The sequence below is a fragment of the Chiloscyllium plagiosum genome, chromosome 16 (assembly GCF_004010195.1).
Source record: "Chiloscyllium plagiosum isolate BGI_BamShark_2017 chromosome 16, ASM401019v2, whole genome shotgun sequence".
Classification (NCBI taxonomy): domain Eukaryota; kingdom Metazoa; phylum Chordata; class Chondrichthyes; order Orectolobiformes; family Hemiscylliidae; genus Chiloscyllium; species Chiloscyllium plagiosum.
In genome coordinates, this window is record NC_057725.1 from 75,886,121 (window position 1) to 75,903,069 (window position 16,949).

The 16,949-nt window shown below is 47.6% G+C and overlaps 1 protein-coding gene across 1 annotated transcript in view; it reads right to left on the reverse strand.

Annotated features, from left to right (window-relative positions):
* LOC122558020 (ciliogenesis and planar polarity effector 1-like) overlaps nt 1-16,949 on the reverse strand; it is a 68,184-nt gene that overhangs the window by 48,938 nt on the left and 2,297 nt on the right. The window contains exons 2-6 of the mRNA XM_043706354.1: nt 15,818-15,993; nt 14,797-14,920; nt 13,375-13,435; nt 12,831-12,986; nt 5,131-5,208 (exon numbers count right to left, since the gene is read on the reverse strand). Of these exons, the coding sequence (XP_043562289.1) occupies nt 5,131-5,208; nt 12,831-12,986; nt 13,375-13,435; nt 14,797-14,920; nt 15,818-15,993 (595 nt within the window). The remainder of the gene's footprint in view (nt 1-5,130; nt 5,209-12,830; nt 12,987-13,374; nt 13,436-14,796; nt 14,921-15,817; nt 15,994-16,949) is intronic.

Below are 16,949 nucleotides of genomic sequence, written 5' to 3' on the forward strand. Positions count from 1 at the left end.
GCTTTCTCTCTTGCTCCTTTCTTAAAAAGTGGTACAACATTAACCACCCTCCAATCTGCAGGAACTGATCCTGAATCTATCGAACATCAATGTGGATTTCACCAGTTTCCTCATTTCCCCTTCCCCCACCTTACCCCAGCTCCAACCTTCCAGCTCAGCATTGTCCCCATGACCTGTCCTACCGGCCAATCTCCCTTCCCACCCTTCCACTCCACCCTCCCCTCTGACCTAAGACCTCCACCCCCACCCCCATTGACCAATTGTACTCTATGTTACCTTCTCGCCAGCCCCACCCCCCTCTCATTTATCTCTCCACTCTGCGGGCACCCTGCCTGTATTCCTGATAAAGGGTTTATGCCCAAAATGTCGATTTTCCTGCTCCTCGGATGCTGCCTGACCTGCTGTGCTTTTCCAGCAACACTCTGATCTAAACTCTGCAGTCCTCACTTTTGCCTCACAAAGCCATGCTGACTCTCTCTAATCAAACTATGGTTTTCCAAGTAATCATAAATCCTCGCCAATATTTTGCCCACCACTGACTGGTCTGTTTTTCCCAAGGGAATACCATTTATCACCCTCCAATCATCTGGCCCTGCTTCAGTGGACAGTGAGGACACAAAGATCATCACCAAAGGCGCAGCAATTTCTTCCCTCGCTTCCAGTAGTAACCTTGGGTCTATCCCGTCTGGCCCAGGAGGCTTAGCTATCCTCATTTCTTTCAAATGTTCCAGCACATCTTCCTCTTAACATCAACCTGTACGAGCATATCAGTCTGTTTCACACTGAACCCACAAATGACAAGGTCCCTCTCAGTAGTGAATACTGAAGCAAAGTATTCATTAAGACCCTCATTTACCTCCTCCATTCTTCCGTTTCTTCTTGGCTACCTTATAACCCTCTAGTGCCCTGTCTGATCCTTGATTCCTCAATCTTAAGTAAGCATTCTTCTTCCTCTTGACTAGATGTTCCACATCCCTTGTCATCCAAGGTTCCTTCATACTACCATCCCTTCCTTGCCTCAGTGGGACAAACCTGTCCAGTACTGTCAGCAAGTGCTCCCTAAACAACCTCCACATTTCTACATTTCCCTGAGAATGTCTGTTCCCAATTTTGGTATCCCAATTCCTGCCTAACACCATTGTAATTCCCGCTCCCCCAATTAACTACTTTCCCATATGTCTGCTCCTATCCCTCTCCATGACTATAGTAAAGGTCAGGGAGTTGTGACTGCTATCACCAAAATGCTCTCCTACTGAGACAGACACCAGATCTGGTTCGTTGCCATGCACAAAATCCAATATGGCCGCCCCACTAATCGTCTATCTACATATTGAGTCAGGAACCTTTCCTGGACACACCTGGCAAAAACTGCTCCAACCAAACTATTTGAACTAAAGAGGTTCCAATCAATATCAGGGAAATTGAAGTCACCCAAGACAACAACCCTGTTACTTCTGAACCTTTCCAAAAGCTGCCTCCAATCTGCTCCTCTGTGTCTCTGTTGCTGTTGGGGGTCTATAGAAAACTCCTAAGAAAGTGACTTCCACCCATAAACCCTCCTCAATGGCCTCCCTTTCTGCAGCTGTGATACTATCCCTGATCAGCAATGCCACTCCCCCACCTCTTTTATCGCCCTCCCTGTTCCTTTTGAAACATCTAAACCCTGGAACATCCAACAACATTCCTGCCCCTGTGATATCCATGTCTCCTTAATGGCCACTACATTGTAACTCCAAGTTCATCACCCTGACTCCTGATACTTCTTGTATTAAAACAGAAACACTTCAACCCATTACACTGACTGTACCTTTGCCCTATCAAGTGTCTATCCCTCCTCACAGACTCTCTGCACACTGTAACTGCCTGTCCACCATCCTCTGATCCATAGCTCCGGTTCCCATTCCCCTGCCAATCTAATTTAAATCCTCCCAAAGAGCTCTAGCAACCTCCCGCCCAGGATATTGGTGCCCCTCCAGTTCAGGTCCAACCCCTCCTTCTTGTACAGGCCCCACCTTCCCCAGAAGGTATCCCAATGATCCACATATCTGAAGCCCACCCTCCTACACCAGCCCTGCAGCCACATGTTCAGCTGCACTCGATCTCTGTTCCTAGCCTCACTAGCCCGTGACACCTGTAGCATTCCTGAGATTACTGCTCTGGTCGTCCTGCCTGTTAGCTTCCTTCCTAACTCCCTATATTCACTTTTCAGATCCTCCTCCCTTTTCCTGGCTATGTCATTGGTACTGATGTATACCATGACTTCTGGCTGCTCACCCTTTCCCTGAAGAATCCTGTGGACCCAATCCAAGACATCAAATCCCTGACCCTGGCACTCAGGAGGCACCATGCCATCCAGGAGTCTTGTTCGTGACCACAGGATCTTCTGTCTGTTCCTTTAACCATTGAATCGCCTCTCACTATCAATCTCTCTCTTTCTCCCCCCTTCCCTTCTGAGCCACAGAGCCAGGCTCAGTGCCAGACTTCCCTTCTGAGCCACAGAGCCAGGCTCAGTGCCAGAGACCTGGCTGCCGTGGCTTTCCCTGGCAGATTGTACCCAACTGTATCCAAAGTGGTACAGTTATTGCTGAGGGGATGGCCACAGAGAGTCCCTGCACTGGCTGCCTGTTCCCTTTCCCTCTCCTGATGGTCACCCAGCTACCTTTATCCTGTAACGTAGGTGGGACTATCTCCCTATAACCCCTCTCTATCACCCCCTCAGCCTCCCGAATGATCCGAAGTTCATCCAGCTCCAGCTCCAGTTCCCTAACACGGTCTGTGAGGATCTGGAGTTGGGTGCAGATCTCCCAGGGGAAGTGAGCGGGTCACCAGTGGTGACCCTTACGTCCCACATCCTGCAAGAGGAGCATGTACCTGCCCTCGCCTCAATCCCTTCCGCTCGAAATTACCAAGAGAGATTAAATAAAACCTTCCCCTACACAGTCTCTTTTTTTGGGTCGAGGAGGAGAATAGGCGAACACGCTGCAGGGGTAGTGTTTTGGGATTGGCCACTGCCTGGGTATATCAGTTGTGAACATATTACTATATATTGCTGTCAGGATGGCCCCAATCCCAGTCTCAGACTGACCCGGGACAGGAGCTGGCCCCAAACCCATACTCAGACTGACCCGGGACAGGAGCTGGCCCCAATCCCAGTCTCAGACTGACCCGGGACAGGAGCTGGCCCCAATCCCAGTCTCAGACCTACCCGGGACAGGAGCTGTCCCCAAACTCAGTCTCAGACCGACCCGGGACAGGGGCTGGCCCCAATCCCAGTCTCAGACTGACCCGGGACAGGAGCTGGCCCCCAATCCCAGTCTCAGACCGACGCGGGACAGGAGCTGGCCCCAATCCCAGTCTCAGACCGACCCGGGACAGGAGCTGGCCCCAATCCCAGTCTCAGACCGACCCGGGACACGAGCTGGCCCCAATCCCAGTCTCAGACTGACCCGGGACAGGAGCTGGCCCCAATCCCAGTCTCAGACCGACCCGGGACAGGAGCTGGCCCCAATCCCAGTCTCAGACCGACCCGGGACAGGAGCTGTCCCCAAACTCAGTCTCAGACCGACCCGGGACAGGGGCTGGCCCCAATCCCAGTCTCAGACCGACTGGGGACTGGAGCTGGCTCCAATCCCAGTCTCAGACCGACCCGGGACAGGAGCTGGCCCCAATCCCAGTCTTAGACTGACCCGGGACAGTAGCTGGCCCCAATCCCAGTCTCAGACCGACCCGGGACAGGAGCTGGCCCCAATCCCAGTCTCAGACTGACCCGGGACAGGAGCTGGCCCCAATCCCAGTCTCAGACTGACCCGGGACAGGAGCTGTCCCCAATCCCAGTCTTAGACCGACCGGGGACAGGAGCTGGCCCCAATCCCATACTCAGACTGACCCGGGACAGGAGCTGGCCCCAATCCCAGTCTCAGACTGACCCGGGACAGGAGCTGTCCCAATCCCAGTCTCAGACCTACCTGGGACAGGAGCTGTCCCCAATCCCAGTCTCAGTACAACCCGGGACAGGAGCTGGCCCCAATCCCAGTCTCAGACCGACCCGGGACAGGATAGGCTCCGATCCCAGTATCGGACTGACCTGGGACAGGAGCTGGCTCCGATTCCAGTATCGGACTGACCCGGGACAGGAGCTGGCTCCGATCCCAGTATCGGACTGACCTGGGACAGGAGCTGTCCCTGGTTTGGACTGGTGGAATGTTGAGAGGGTGCAGCAGCACAACTGAGTGGGGTTGGGGTTGGGCTGAGAATGGTGGTTTGAGGCAAAGATGGGGGCTGTGGGGGAAGGTAAGCAGCTGTTGGCAGCTGGATTGACCAAAGCTGTCAGGTTGCAGGCTGGCTGTTGCTGGTCACTCACCTGCTGTCATGCTCTAATACCTATCAGGTAATGGCTGCACACAAGCTGTTTGTATCCAAGAATCAGCAAACACCATGAGAGACAGCAAACAGAGGCTGCTGGAGAAGCTGTTTGAGTGAGGGCTAACACAAACCTGCCTCAGTAAGACTCCAGATTCAAAACTCAGACAAAATACTGAAGGTTGCACGTGTGCCCAGCTCCTCCGGACCCACTGCAAGTCAGGGTGGCTGTGAATTATTAATCCCCTGCATTATTGAAGGGAATAGGAGAGTAAAGGGAATAGAGAGCTAAACGAGCAGAGAAGGAATGGACGAGCAGGAGAGACATGAAACCAGAGGGTGACCTGGAGAGGGAGAGAGAAAAGAGGGTAGTGTGGGAGACAAGGCACAGGAGATGAATGGAGCCTGGAAATAACATCAGAAGCCATTCCTTGCATCTGACTGATGTTAACACTGTTCTAGTCTGCAGCTTCTGTACAGAAACCTATCATTCAATTAAGTTCATACCATGGAGTCATTACAACACAGAATACAATCATTTGGTCCAGTGAATGTGGGTGAGTAGAGCTGAGTGTCTGGTGAACAGTGTCTCCCACCTTTCCTTGCTGTCAGTCCTTAGCGTCAGTAAGATTGGGAAGTGGGGGAAGGAGGTGCCCGTTCCTGAGCTGGGACATGGCTGCTGCTGCTGCTGCTGCTGAGTTACACCGTATGAAGGAGACTTCACTCACTCCTTAACAACTGAACCACAAAGTAAAAGGTGAAAGATCAAACCTGCAGTAGCAGTGATTGGCTGATCATTCCCGATCTCAGAGCAGGTGAGGATTCCAGCATCCTTGAAGGATTTAGCAGCTTCAGAAAAGCAAAGAGAAAGCAGAGTGGTCAGTGCAATGGTCAGCTCCAAGGGACGGACGATAGAGAGCCAAACACAATCTATACAGCCCGCCTCTGAGGAGAAGCACCCCCGCCTGCAGTGGAGACAGCAGTGTACAGAGGAACACAGGAATTAGGAGCAGGAGGAGGCAATTCAGCCCTTCAAGCCCACTCCTCCATTTAACATGATCATGGCTGATCTTATCCTGGTCTTGACCCTGCTTCCCTGCCTGCTCCCCACAGCTCTTTATCCCACCTTTCATCGGAAACATGTCCATTTCTTTGTTGAGTCTGTTGATTTGATTCTGCCTCCACTGTACTCTGGGGCAGTGAGTTCCACAGATTCCGCTGAGCGAAGTAATTGTGGACCTACCTTCTCTCACTCTGTATATATGACCTCTTGTTTAATACTGTCCCACAAGAGGGAGCATCTGTTCAATGACCACCTTATCAATCCCCTTCAGCATTTTAAATCCCTCAATCAGATCCATCCCCTCATTCTGCTGAACTCCAGTGAGTACAAGCCCAAGCTATTGAACCGCTCCTCATATGACAGCCCTTTCATCCCTGGGACCAACCTGGTGACCCTCCCTGAACTGTCTCCAGTGCCACCACATCCTTCCTCAGGTGAGGAGACAATGACTGGACCCAATACTCCAGGTGTGGGTCTCACCAACACTGTACACAATTGGAACAACACTTCTTCACTTTCATAATCCAGTCCTTTTGCATTAAATGTCTAGATTCCATTTGCCTTTCTTATTATATGCTGCACCTCTCTGCACACCCACTTTCTGTGATTCATGCACAGAGACACCCAGATCCCTCTGCACTAACGTATTTTGAAACTGCTTCCCATTTAAATAATAATTTGCCTTTAATTTTTCCAGGAGGATGGATACCCTCACACTTACCGAGATTAAACTCCATCTGGCAGATTCTGGTCCATTCTCCCAACCTATCAATATCCATTTTTAAACTCTTTATCTCCTCATCACAGCCTGCCACCCCACCTTGTTTAGTATCATCTGCAAACTTTAGTACATTACACTCTGTCCCTCCCTTCAGAAAGTTTATACAGATTGTAAATAGTTCAGGTCCAAGAATGGAATCCTGCGGCACCCCACTATTTATAGTTCACCATCCAGAGAAGGACCCATTTATCCCAACCCTCTGCTTTCTGTCAGTCAGCGAATCCTCTATCCAAGCCAATACTTAACCCCCTGGGGTCGAACCTTCTGGATCAGTCTTTTATGCGTCACCTTGTAAAATGCCTTCTGGAAGTCTAGATATACCACAGCCACTGGATCCCCATTATCTACCCTGCTGGTTACATCTTCAAAGAACTACAGCACATTTGTCAAGAACATCCTGCCCTTCATGAAACCATGCTGACACTGGTGACAGTAGAGGTGCACTCTATCAGTAGCTAGAGAAACCAGACAAGGCATATGAGGTTTCTGAATCTCTTCAAGAGGTTCACTTGATCCCAGTTGACGACACCTAACATATATCACTCCTTCTCATTCTTGACCAGAGCCTCAATATCTTTATTCATCCAATATTTCCTACTGTTACTAGTCTTACCCTTCACTCTAACAGCCTCTGAACTCTTATTATCTCACTTTTGAAAGTCTCACACTTGCCAGTCATCCGTTTATCTGTGAACAGTCTACTCCAATTCATTCTTGGAAATTCCTGTCTCATCTCATCAAAGTTCGCCTTACTCCCATTAAGAACTTTAACTTTTATACAAGGCCTATCCTTCTCCTGTAGAAGGGCTTATGCCCGAAACGTCGATTCTCCTGTTCCCTGGATGCTGCCTGACCTGCTGCGCTTTTCCAGCAACACATTTTCAGCTCTATCCTTCTCCATAACCATTTTAAAACTCATAGAATGATGCCAAAGTGCTCCCCTACTGACCCCTCAGTCACCTGCCCTGCCTTATTTCCCAAGAGAATGTTAAGCTTTGCTCCTTTTGTAGCAGGTACATCTACATATTGACAAAGAATTTTTTCTTTAATAAAATTAAGAATTTCCTCACCATCCAAACCCTTAACATTATGGCAGTCCCAGTCTATGTTCTGAAAGTTAAAATCGCCTACTATCACAATCTTATTATTCTTCCATATATCTGAGATCTCTCCACATATTTGTTCTTCAATTTCCATCTGACTATCAAGGGACCTGCAGCACAATCCCATCAAGGGGATCATCCCCCTCTTATTTCTGTATTCCACCTATGTAGCTTCACTGGATGATCCCTTAGAAATATCCTCTCTAAATACAGCAGTAATGTTTTCCTCATCAAAAATTCCCTACTCATTCCCTACTCTTGCCTCCCTTTCTATCCTTCCTATAGCATCTAAACCTCAGAACATTGGACTACCAGATCTGTTCCTTCCTCAGCTATGTTTCTGTAATAGCTATATGTCCCAGTCCCACGTTCCCATCTGTCTCAGCTGTAAGACCACTTGCATTGAAATAAATTTCTTGATGCATTTGAACACGGACTGCTTCAGTATCTGAGGAGACGTGAATGGTGCTGAATATTGTGCGATCATCAGCGAACATCCCCACTTCTGACCTTCTGGTGGAGGGAAGGTCATTGATGAAGCAGCTGAAAATGTTGGGCCGAGGACACTATCCTGAGGGACTCCTGCAGGGATGTCCTGGAGCTGAGATGACTGACCCTCCAACAACCACAATCATCGTCCTACGTGCCAGGTATGACTCTAACCATCAGAGAGTTTGTCCCATGATACACACTGACTCCAGCTTGACTAAAGCCCCCCTGATGCCACACTCGGTCGAATCCAGCCTTGATGTCAAGGGCTGTCCCTCTCCCCTCCCCTCTGGAATTCAGCTTTTCTGTCAATGTTTGAATCAAGGCTGGAATGAGGTCGGGAGCTGAGTGACCCTGGGGGATCCCAAACTGGGAGTCACTGAGCAGGTTATTGCTGAGCAGGTGCTGCTTGATAGCCCTGTTACTGACCCCTTCCATCACGTTACTGAGGATGGAGAGGAGACTGGTGGGACGGGAATTGGCCGGTTGGATTTGTCCTGATGTTTATGTACAGGACACACCTGGGTAATTTTCCACATTGTCGGGTAGATGCCAGTGCTGTATCTGTATTGGAACAGCTTGGCTCGGGGAGGGGCAGTGCTGGAGCACAAGCCTTCAGTACTATTGGCGGAATATTATCAGGATCCATACTTTGCAGAAGCCAGTGTCTCTAATTATTTCACAATATCACATGGGAGTGAATCGAAATGGCTGGATCTGTGATGGAGATATCTGGAGGAGGATGAGATCAAACATCCATTTGGCACATGAGAGTAAAGATTGTGACGAATACTTCAGCATTCTCTTTTAGGGTGATATGCATGGGGGTCCATCATCATTAAGGATAGGAATCTTTCACAGAATCATAGAATTCCTCCAGCATGCAAGCAGGCCATTCAGCCCATCAAGTCCACATCAACCGTCTGAAGAGCATTCTACCCAGATCCACCCTGTTACCTGTAACTCCACATTTTCCATGGCTAATCCACCCAGCCTGCACATCCATCGACACTATGGGCAATTTAGCATGACCTAACCTTGCACAGCTTTGGTCCGTGGAAGGAAACCAGAGCACCTGGAGGAAACCCACGCAGACAGAGTGAGGATGTGCAAAGTCCATGTGAACAGTCGCCCAAGGTTGGAATTGAACCTGGGTCCCTGGCACTAAGAGGCAGCAGTGCTAACCACTGAGCTACTGTATCACTCCTTTGTGGAGCCTCCTCCTCCAGTTTGGAGAGTAATTGTCCGTAATTATTCATGATTGGAGAGCTATTGGGCCAGCACATAGACAGTGCAATTAGAGATGGATTAATCCCAGGGAATGAAGCTGATAAAGTGGTAACGTCAGATGGTGTAGAATCTGTGTGGGTAGAATCTGAGGAACTGCAAAGGTGAGAAAACCATAGTTAGAGTTATATACAGGCCTGCCAAACAGTAGTCAGCAGCTGGGGTGCAAGGTATACCAGGAGATAGAAAAGATATGTAGAAAAGGCAAAGTTACAATGATCATGGAGGATTCCAATATGCAGGTGGACTGGGAAAATCATGTTGGGAGTGGATTGCAAGGAAAGGAATTTGTGGAATGTGTACAAGATGGCTTTTTGGAGCAGCTTTTGTTGCCGAACAGGAAAAACAGTGAAACGGCAATGGCAGGAGTTTCTGGGAGTACTTCAGGAGATACAGCAGAGATTCATCCCGAGGAAAAGAAGCCTGGTACAGGGAGGATGGGGCAACCGTGGCTGACTAGGGAAGGCAGGGATAGCATCTAATGCATAAAAGAGAAAGCATATAATGTGGCAAAGGGCAGTGGGAAACCAGAGGGTTAGGAAGCTTACAAAGACCAACAGAGGACAACAAAAAGGAAATAAGGAGAGAGAAGATTAAATATGAGGGTAAGCTAGCCAGTCATATAAAGGAAGGCTGTCAGAGTTTCTTTAGATATATAAAGGCAAAAGAGAGGTAACAGTAGACATTGGGCTGCAGGAAAATGATGTTGGAGAGATAATAGTGGGGAACTAGAAATGGCTGAGGAACTGAATAATTACTTTGTGTCAGTCTTCGTGGTGGAAGACATGAGTAATATCCCAAAAGTTCAACAGAGTGAGGGTCAGAGCCATCACCAAGGAGAAGGTGCTAGAAAATCTGAATGGCCTGAAGGTGGATAAATCACCTGGACCAGATGGACTACACCCCAGAGTTCTAAGGGAGATGGCTGAAGAGATAGTGGAGGCATTAGTGGTAATCTGCGAGGGTCCCAGAGGACTGGAAAATCACTAACATGAAACCCCTGCTTAAAGAGGGAATAAGGCAAAAAATGGAAAATTATAGACCGATTAACCTTGGTCATGGGGTAAGATCCTGGAATCCATTGTGAAGGATGAGATTTCTGAATACTTAGAAGTTTATGGTAAAATAGGGCAAAGTCAGCATGGTTTCATGAAGGGGAGGTCATGCCTGACAAATCTGCTAGAATTCTTTGAAAAAGTAACAAGCAGGTTAGACCAAGGAGAGCCAATGGATGTTATCTACCATCAAGAAGGCCTTTGACAAGGTGCCACAAGGACGCTACTGAGTAAGATAAGGGCCCAAGGTGTTAGAGGCGAGATGTTAGCATGGATAGAAGCTGGGCTGTCTGGCAGAAAGATGAGAGTGGGGATAAAAGGGTCCTTCTCAGGATGGCAGCCGGTGACAAGTGGTGTTCCAAAAGGCTCAGTGTGGGGACCACAACCTTTCACTTTATACATTAACGATCTAGATGAAGGAACTGAGGGCATTCTGGCTACAGTTGCAAATGATACAAATATAGGTAGAGGGACAGGGAGCATTGAGGAGGCAGGGAGGCTACAGAAGGATTTGGGCAGGTTGGGAGAGTGGTCAAAGAAGTAGTACATTAACGATCTAGATGAAGGAACTGAGGGCATTCTGGCGACAGTTGCAAATGATACAAATATAGGTAGAGGGACAGGTAGCATTGAGGAGGCAGGGAGGCTACAGAAGGATTTGGACAGATTAGGAGAGTAGGCTAAGAAGTGGCAGATGGAGTACAACATGGGAAAGTGTGAGGTCATGCACTTTGGTAGTAGGAATAGAGGCATGGGTTATTTTCAAAATGGGGAAACAAATTCAGAAGTCTGAAGTGCAAAAGAGACTTGCGAGTTCTCATCCAGGATTCTTCAAGGTAAACTTGCAGGTTGAGTCAGTAGTTAGGAAGGTAAATGCAATGATGGTATTTATTTTGAGAGGACTTGAATATAAAAGCAGGGATGTACTTCTGAGGCTCCAAAAGGCTCTGGTCAGAGCACATGTGGAGTATTGTGCACAGTTTTGAGATGTATTGGTCCTGCAGTGTATTCTGAGGAGTTCATGAGAATGGTCCCAGGAATGAAAAACTTAACATATGGAAACAGACCCTTCGGTCCAACACGTCCATGCCGACCAGATATCCCAACCCAATCTAGTCCCACCTGCCTGCACCTGGTCCATATCCCTCCAAACCCTTCCTATTCATATACCCATCCAAATGCCTCTTAAATGTTGCAATTGTACCAGCCTCCACCACATCCTCTGGCAGCTCATTCCACACACGTACCACTCTCTGTGTGAAAAAGTTGCCCCTTAGGTCTCTTTAATATCTTCCTCTCACCCTAAATCTATGCCCTCTAGTTCTGGACTCCCCCAACCCAGGGAAAAGACTTTGTCTATGTACCCTGTCCATGCCCCTCATGATTTTATAAACCTCTATAAGGTCACCCCTCAGCCTCTGATGCTCCAGGGAAAACAGCCCAAGCTTTATAAATCAAATCTTCCAACCCTGGCAACCCTATACGTTTCACAACATCTTTCCGATAGGAAGGAGACCAGAATTGCACGCAATATTCCAACAGTGGCCTAACCAATGTCCTGTACAGCTGCAACATGACCTCCCAACTCCTGTACTCAATACTCTGACCAATAAAGGAAAGCATACCAGACGCCTTCCTCACTATCCTATCTACCTGCGACTCCACTTTCAAGGAGCTATGAACCTGCACTCCAAGGTCTCTTTGTTCAGCAACACTCCCTCGGACCTTACCATTAAGTGTATAAGTCCTGCAAAGATTTGCTTTCCCAAAATGCAGCACCTCGCATTTATCCCGATGGAGTTTACAAGGATGAATGGGGAACTAATTGAAACTTACAGAATACTGAATGGCATGGACAGAGTAGGCGTTGGGAAGATGTTTCCATTGGTAGGAGAGACTAGGACCCGAGGGCATGGCCTTGGAGTAAAGGGAAGACCCTTTAGAATGGACATAAGGAGAAACATCTTCAACCAGAGAGTGGGGAATCTGTGGAATTCGCTGCCATAGAGGCTGTGGAGGACAGATCATTGAGTATATTTAAGACTGAGATTGATAGGTTCTTGAATATCAAGAGATCGAGGTTACAGGAAGAAAGCAGGAGAAAGGGGTTGAGAGACTTACCAGCCATGATTGAATGGCGGGGCAGACTCGATGGGCTGAATGGCAAATTTCTGCTCCTACCTCTATGGCCTTATGGTATTATGGAAATTTCAGAGGGCAAATATTTTGGGAACAGTGACCATACCTTTCAGTTTCAAAGTCATTCTGGAGAGGGAAAGGATAGTGGAGAGGTTAAGTGTCTACATTTGGGGAAGGCCAATTTCAATATCATTAGACAGGATCTGGCAAGCCTAGAGTGGGCCTCATGTGTTACAGTTGTAGTGAGCCTACCTCAGAGCTAGGAAGCCTGGGTTCTGGAATCAATGCTATAGGAAGGACAGAACGGGAGGCGAGAGAGGAGGGGGAGAGATGTTTGTGGTTAAGGAGAACATTAAGGCTGTACTTAGGGAGCATATTCTTGGGAGATAGTCCAGTGAAGTCATATGGGTGGAACTTAAAAATAAGAAGGGGATGATTACCCGTTGGATTGGATGCCTCGAAAGGAGAATAGCCAGCTGACACCCACTGCAAAGGAGCCAATGGCTTCAGCTTGACAGTCTGATAAATACAAGAGAAGACAATGTGTGGACTACCTGGAGGTGGCTGCAGCTCAGGCTCAGGACCCTGCTCCGTATTGGTGCTGGCATCTTGTCTTTCTTTAGCATTCTTCCTGGTGGATGCAAAGCAATGCAACTCTGCTGGTGTTGCTAACGGACAAAGCTGGTCCCCCAGGCAAGTATCACATGAACCTACCCAGAATTCAGAACATTAATCACATCAACAACAAAACAGCTGAGCAGGAGGCAAACAGCAAAACAAGGGGACCCAGTGTTGGGATGAGGGGGCACAGGGTAGAATAAGAGGGATGGGGGAGGCTTACAGAGCAGGGGAGAGCATGGCAGAGTTGGGGGGGGACATGGTTAGGACATGACAGCATGTGAGCATACGCACATGGACTGAGGAGGAGATGAGGGAGAGAGGGACAGGCTTATGGACAGAGGAGAAGGAGAGAGAAACAGAGAGGAGTGGAGAGGAGTTCTGGTGGTCAGACGGAAGGGTACAGAAGCTGCAGTTTATTCATTAGTTTCAGACAGCAGACAGCAAAATCAGAGACACATATTCTTTGTTGTCACTCACCCAGAGAGAGGCGAAATCTTCCTGAAGTATCAGGTGCTGACTGACTGTCTCTTGGATCCTGCTATGAAACACAACAGTTAGGCATCCTCATCCAGATAGAAACTCACCATGTGCCCAGAACCTCTGATCCCAACAACCGCCAGCTGAGATCCCCGAGCTCCACTGACAGCATTCCCGATAACCCGTCCATTATCTGAAGCACATACTAGCAGTGTAATAGCCTCTGTAATTGGAGCTCTGCTCTCCTATGGTTCTGGGTATTCTGTCCATCACCAGCAGATTACCTAACGAGGATAAATGGAGTGAGAACACAACAATGATGCCAGGAGCAACTGTAACTCTACTGCCACTTATCCTGATCTCTCAGACCCACTGTTCCTTCCAAACCCATGGCCACTTCCGTTTAGAAGGTCAAGTGCAGCAGACACATGGGAACACCACCCCCTGCAACTTCCCCTCCAGGTCAGTCATCACCCTGTCTTGGAAATATATCATCGTTCCTTCACTGTCACTGGGTCAAACGCCTGGAACTCTCTCTGTACCTACAGCACACGGACTGCAGCAGCACCACCTTCTGAACACAGGGAGTATGGGAATAGCTGCATTGCTCTAGCAGACACTGGAACAGACACACGGCTCTGAATGGCTTCTGTGCTGACACCTTTGTAATTCTAATGGAGCAAGGGTAGTACATGGTAATCTTTCCAGCAAAATCCACCATCTATGAAGTAAATAAACAAATGTCTCTCTCCTTCACCACAGACCCACTGCTGGGACTTTGCTGAACCCAGCCTTGGGTGAAAATAACTCGGGCCAGTGTGTTGCCACAGGGAGGTGGTGTGTCTCTTACAGCTGGTGAAAGGACTCTGGCCAAAAGGTCCCTCTCTCTACGTGGTCAATGCCTGAAGAATACACTCAATGATGGAGCTTCCTCAGCCCTTTGGGGTACAGAACTCCAAAGATTCACCACCCACTGACTGAAGAAATTGTCTTCATCTCAGTCCCAACTGACTCTTCTCATATTCTGAGAGTGACCCTCCGGTTTGAGATCCCCAGCTGGGAGAAGTACTCTTTCTATACCCACCCTGTCAGGTCCTGCAAAAGTTGTTTACTTCTGAATCAATCCCCTTTCATGCTTTTAAGTTGGAGAGAATACAGGCCCCTTATCCTCAATTTCTCTCCACCTCACGGAGACTAAATCTCTGCTGTTCCAAGTATGTCCATCCTTAGGTCAGACGATTAAAACTGTACTTAATGTGGTCTCACATAAGACTCTGTACAACTGCAGCAAGACTGTTTCTTCTCGTATCCAAATCCTCTTGTAATAAAAGGCAGCTGATCAATTGCAGCCAGGGCCCTTTTGACATGAACATTTCCCAAGCTCTTCCCAGTAAGAAAATACTGAATATTATTGTATTTTACCACACAGACTCTGCTTTCAATCTTCAGAGTCTCTGGGGGATCAGGGGGGCCTTGCTGCTGCGATGGCTGAGTGGGTTTGCTGATGGTCTTCTCTGCTCTTCTTCTCTCACACCGTCTCTTTAACCTGGGGAGTGAGGAACAAACCAATTCTTAGCTAAATACATTCATATCATGACATGTCAACCACCAACTGCACAGTCTTCCATATCCTTCACTTTGAAGATGAGAAACTTGGGTTTGAAACTAGTGTCTTAAACTTCAAATAAACTTCAAGGATGTTATAGTAGGAGATTTAGAAGGCTATAACATAAAATAATCAGGCAGAGTTAGCATGATGTTTTGAAAAGAAAATAACCATTGTCATATTTATCCTCTTTGAGGATGTAACAAACAAGGTGGATGAAGGAGAACCAATAGATGTTATAAATTTAAACTTCCAAAAGGTACTCAAAATACATTACCACAGAAAAAGCTAATCCATCAGATAAAGCTAATGGCTTTGGGATTGATATATTGGAAAGGGTAGAGGAACGGCCAGTAGGAAACAGAGAGTTGCTGTAAATATGTCATTTTCAGATTGGCAAAGTGTAACCAGTGAGGTGCCACAGGTGTAAGAGCTAGGTCTCAATTATTTACAATCTATATTTATGATTTGGAACTGGGGGTACAAAGTACTATAGCCAAATTTGCAGATGACATTAAAATAGGTGAGAAAATAAAATGCAATGAAGAAATATGAAATTTATAAATGGATATGGGTAGGTTAGATGAATAGATCAACATTTGGCAAATGAAGATTAATGTGGAAAAGTGTGAAGCGAAACACCCCAGTTGGAGGAATAGAAAGGCAACCTATCATCTAAACTGATGGAAATTTCAGAGTGCTGGGTGTCCTTGTGCATGAATCATGGAAAACCAGTTTACAGGTACAGCAGGTCATAAGGAAGGCAAAAGGAAGGTTGGCATTTATTGCAAAAGGACGCGAACATAAAAGTGGGCAACTGTAAATGCATGGTCTCACCTCTTCTTACTGTCATAGCTAGTCCTGGACTCAAATGGCTCAATGTTGCCCTTCAGAAGGAAGAAGGTTTCAGGCTGCTGTTGTCTGGCAAGTTGTTGAGATCGACAAAGTCGGCGCTGCTCAAATGCAACGAGGTCCTGAGCTGGTATGAGTCTTGGAGGATGGATCATTGACACCTGGAATGAGGGATAACATCCATGTCATCTTTCAATAAAGATGTGGGCACAGAAGGTGCTCTCCTAGTGTTTTAAACTGCACAGCAGTACAGTGAATACCGGCTCATAGTGGACAACTGGAACTGTCTGAGGGAATAACTTGGGATCACCACACACACACGTAGCACAATCTACAATGAGGAGTCATAGGTTTAGGATGAAAGGAAGTAGATTTAAGGCAGAGATGAGGAGAAATTGCTTCTCTCGAAAGATCATGAATCTATGGAATTGACTCCCCCAGCATGTGGTGGAGGCCAGGATATTGAGCAACTATACGGGAGATAGATAGATTCTTAATAACTAACAGGCTATGGAGAGCTGGCAGGAAAGGGGAGTTGAGATGAAGATGAGATCGGTCATGATCGTATTGAATGGTGGAGCAGGCTTGAAGGACTGAATGGCCGACACCTGACCCTAGCTCTTATTAAAACATAATTTATTCTGGAATGTAACAGACGAGTCTGAGCCTGGATACTCCCAGCACCTTCCGACCAAGACAGGCTTATCCATGGGACACACTGTTACTCGAGAGTATTGGTAATAATGGGCCACAAAGCAAGAAACACGAAGAGACTTTACCAGCCTAAACACTGTGCCAATATAAAACCTCCACACTTTGGAAGCAAATCGGCATTTAGCCATTTCATTGATTGCCATCTTTTGACCTGCCAGGGTCTAAGACATCCTCTCCTCCTGAGAGAATAACGGACCACCTCTCCTTAGACCTCAAGACCCCAATTTTTTTCTAGCCCTCTGCACGGCAAAAATTTGCCATCCCACCTCCATCTTCCCCGTCTCAATGGGAGTGAGACACAACACTTCCACTCCACTCAGAGGGACAAACAAACATTTCCATCATACCCTCAGTGTGTGATCACCCCCCTCCATCATACCCTCTCTCTGTCAACACTCCCGTC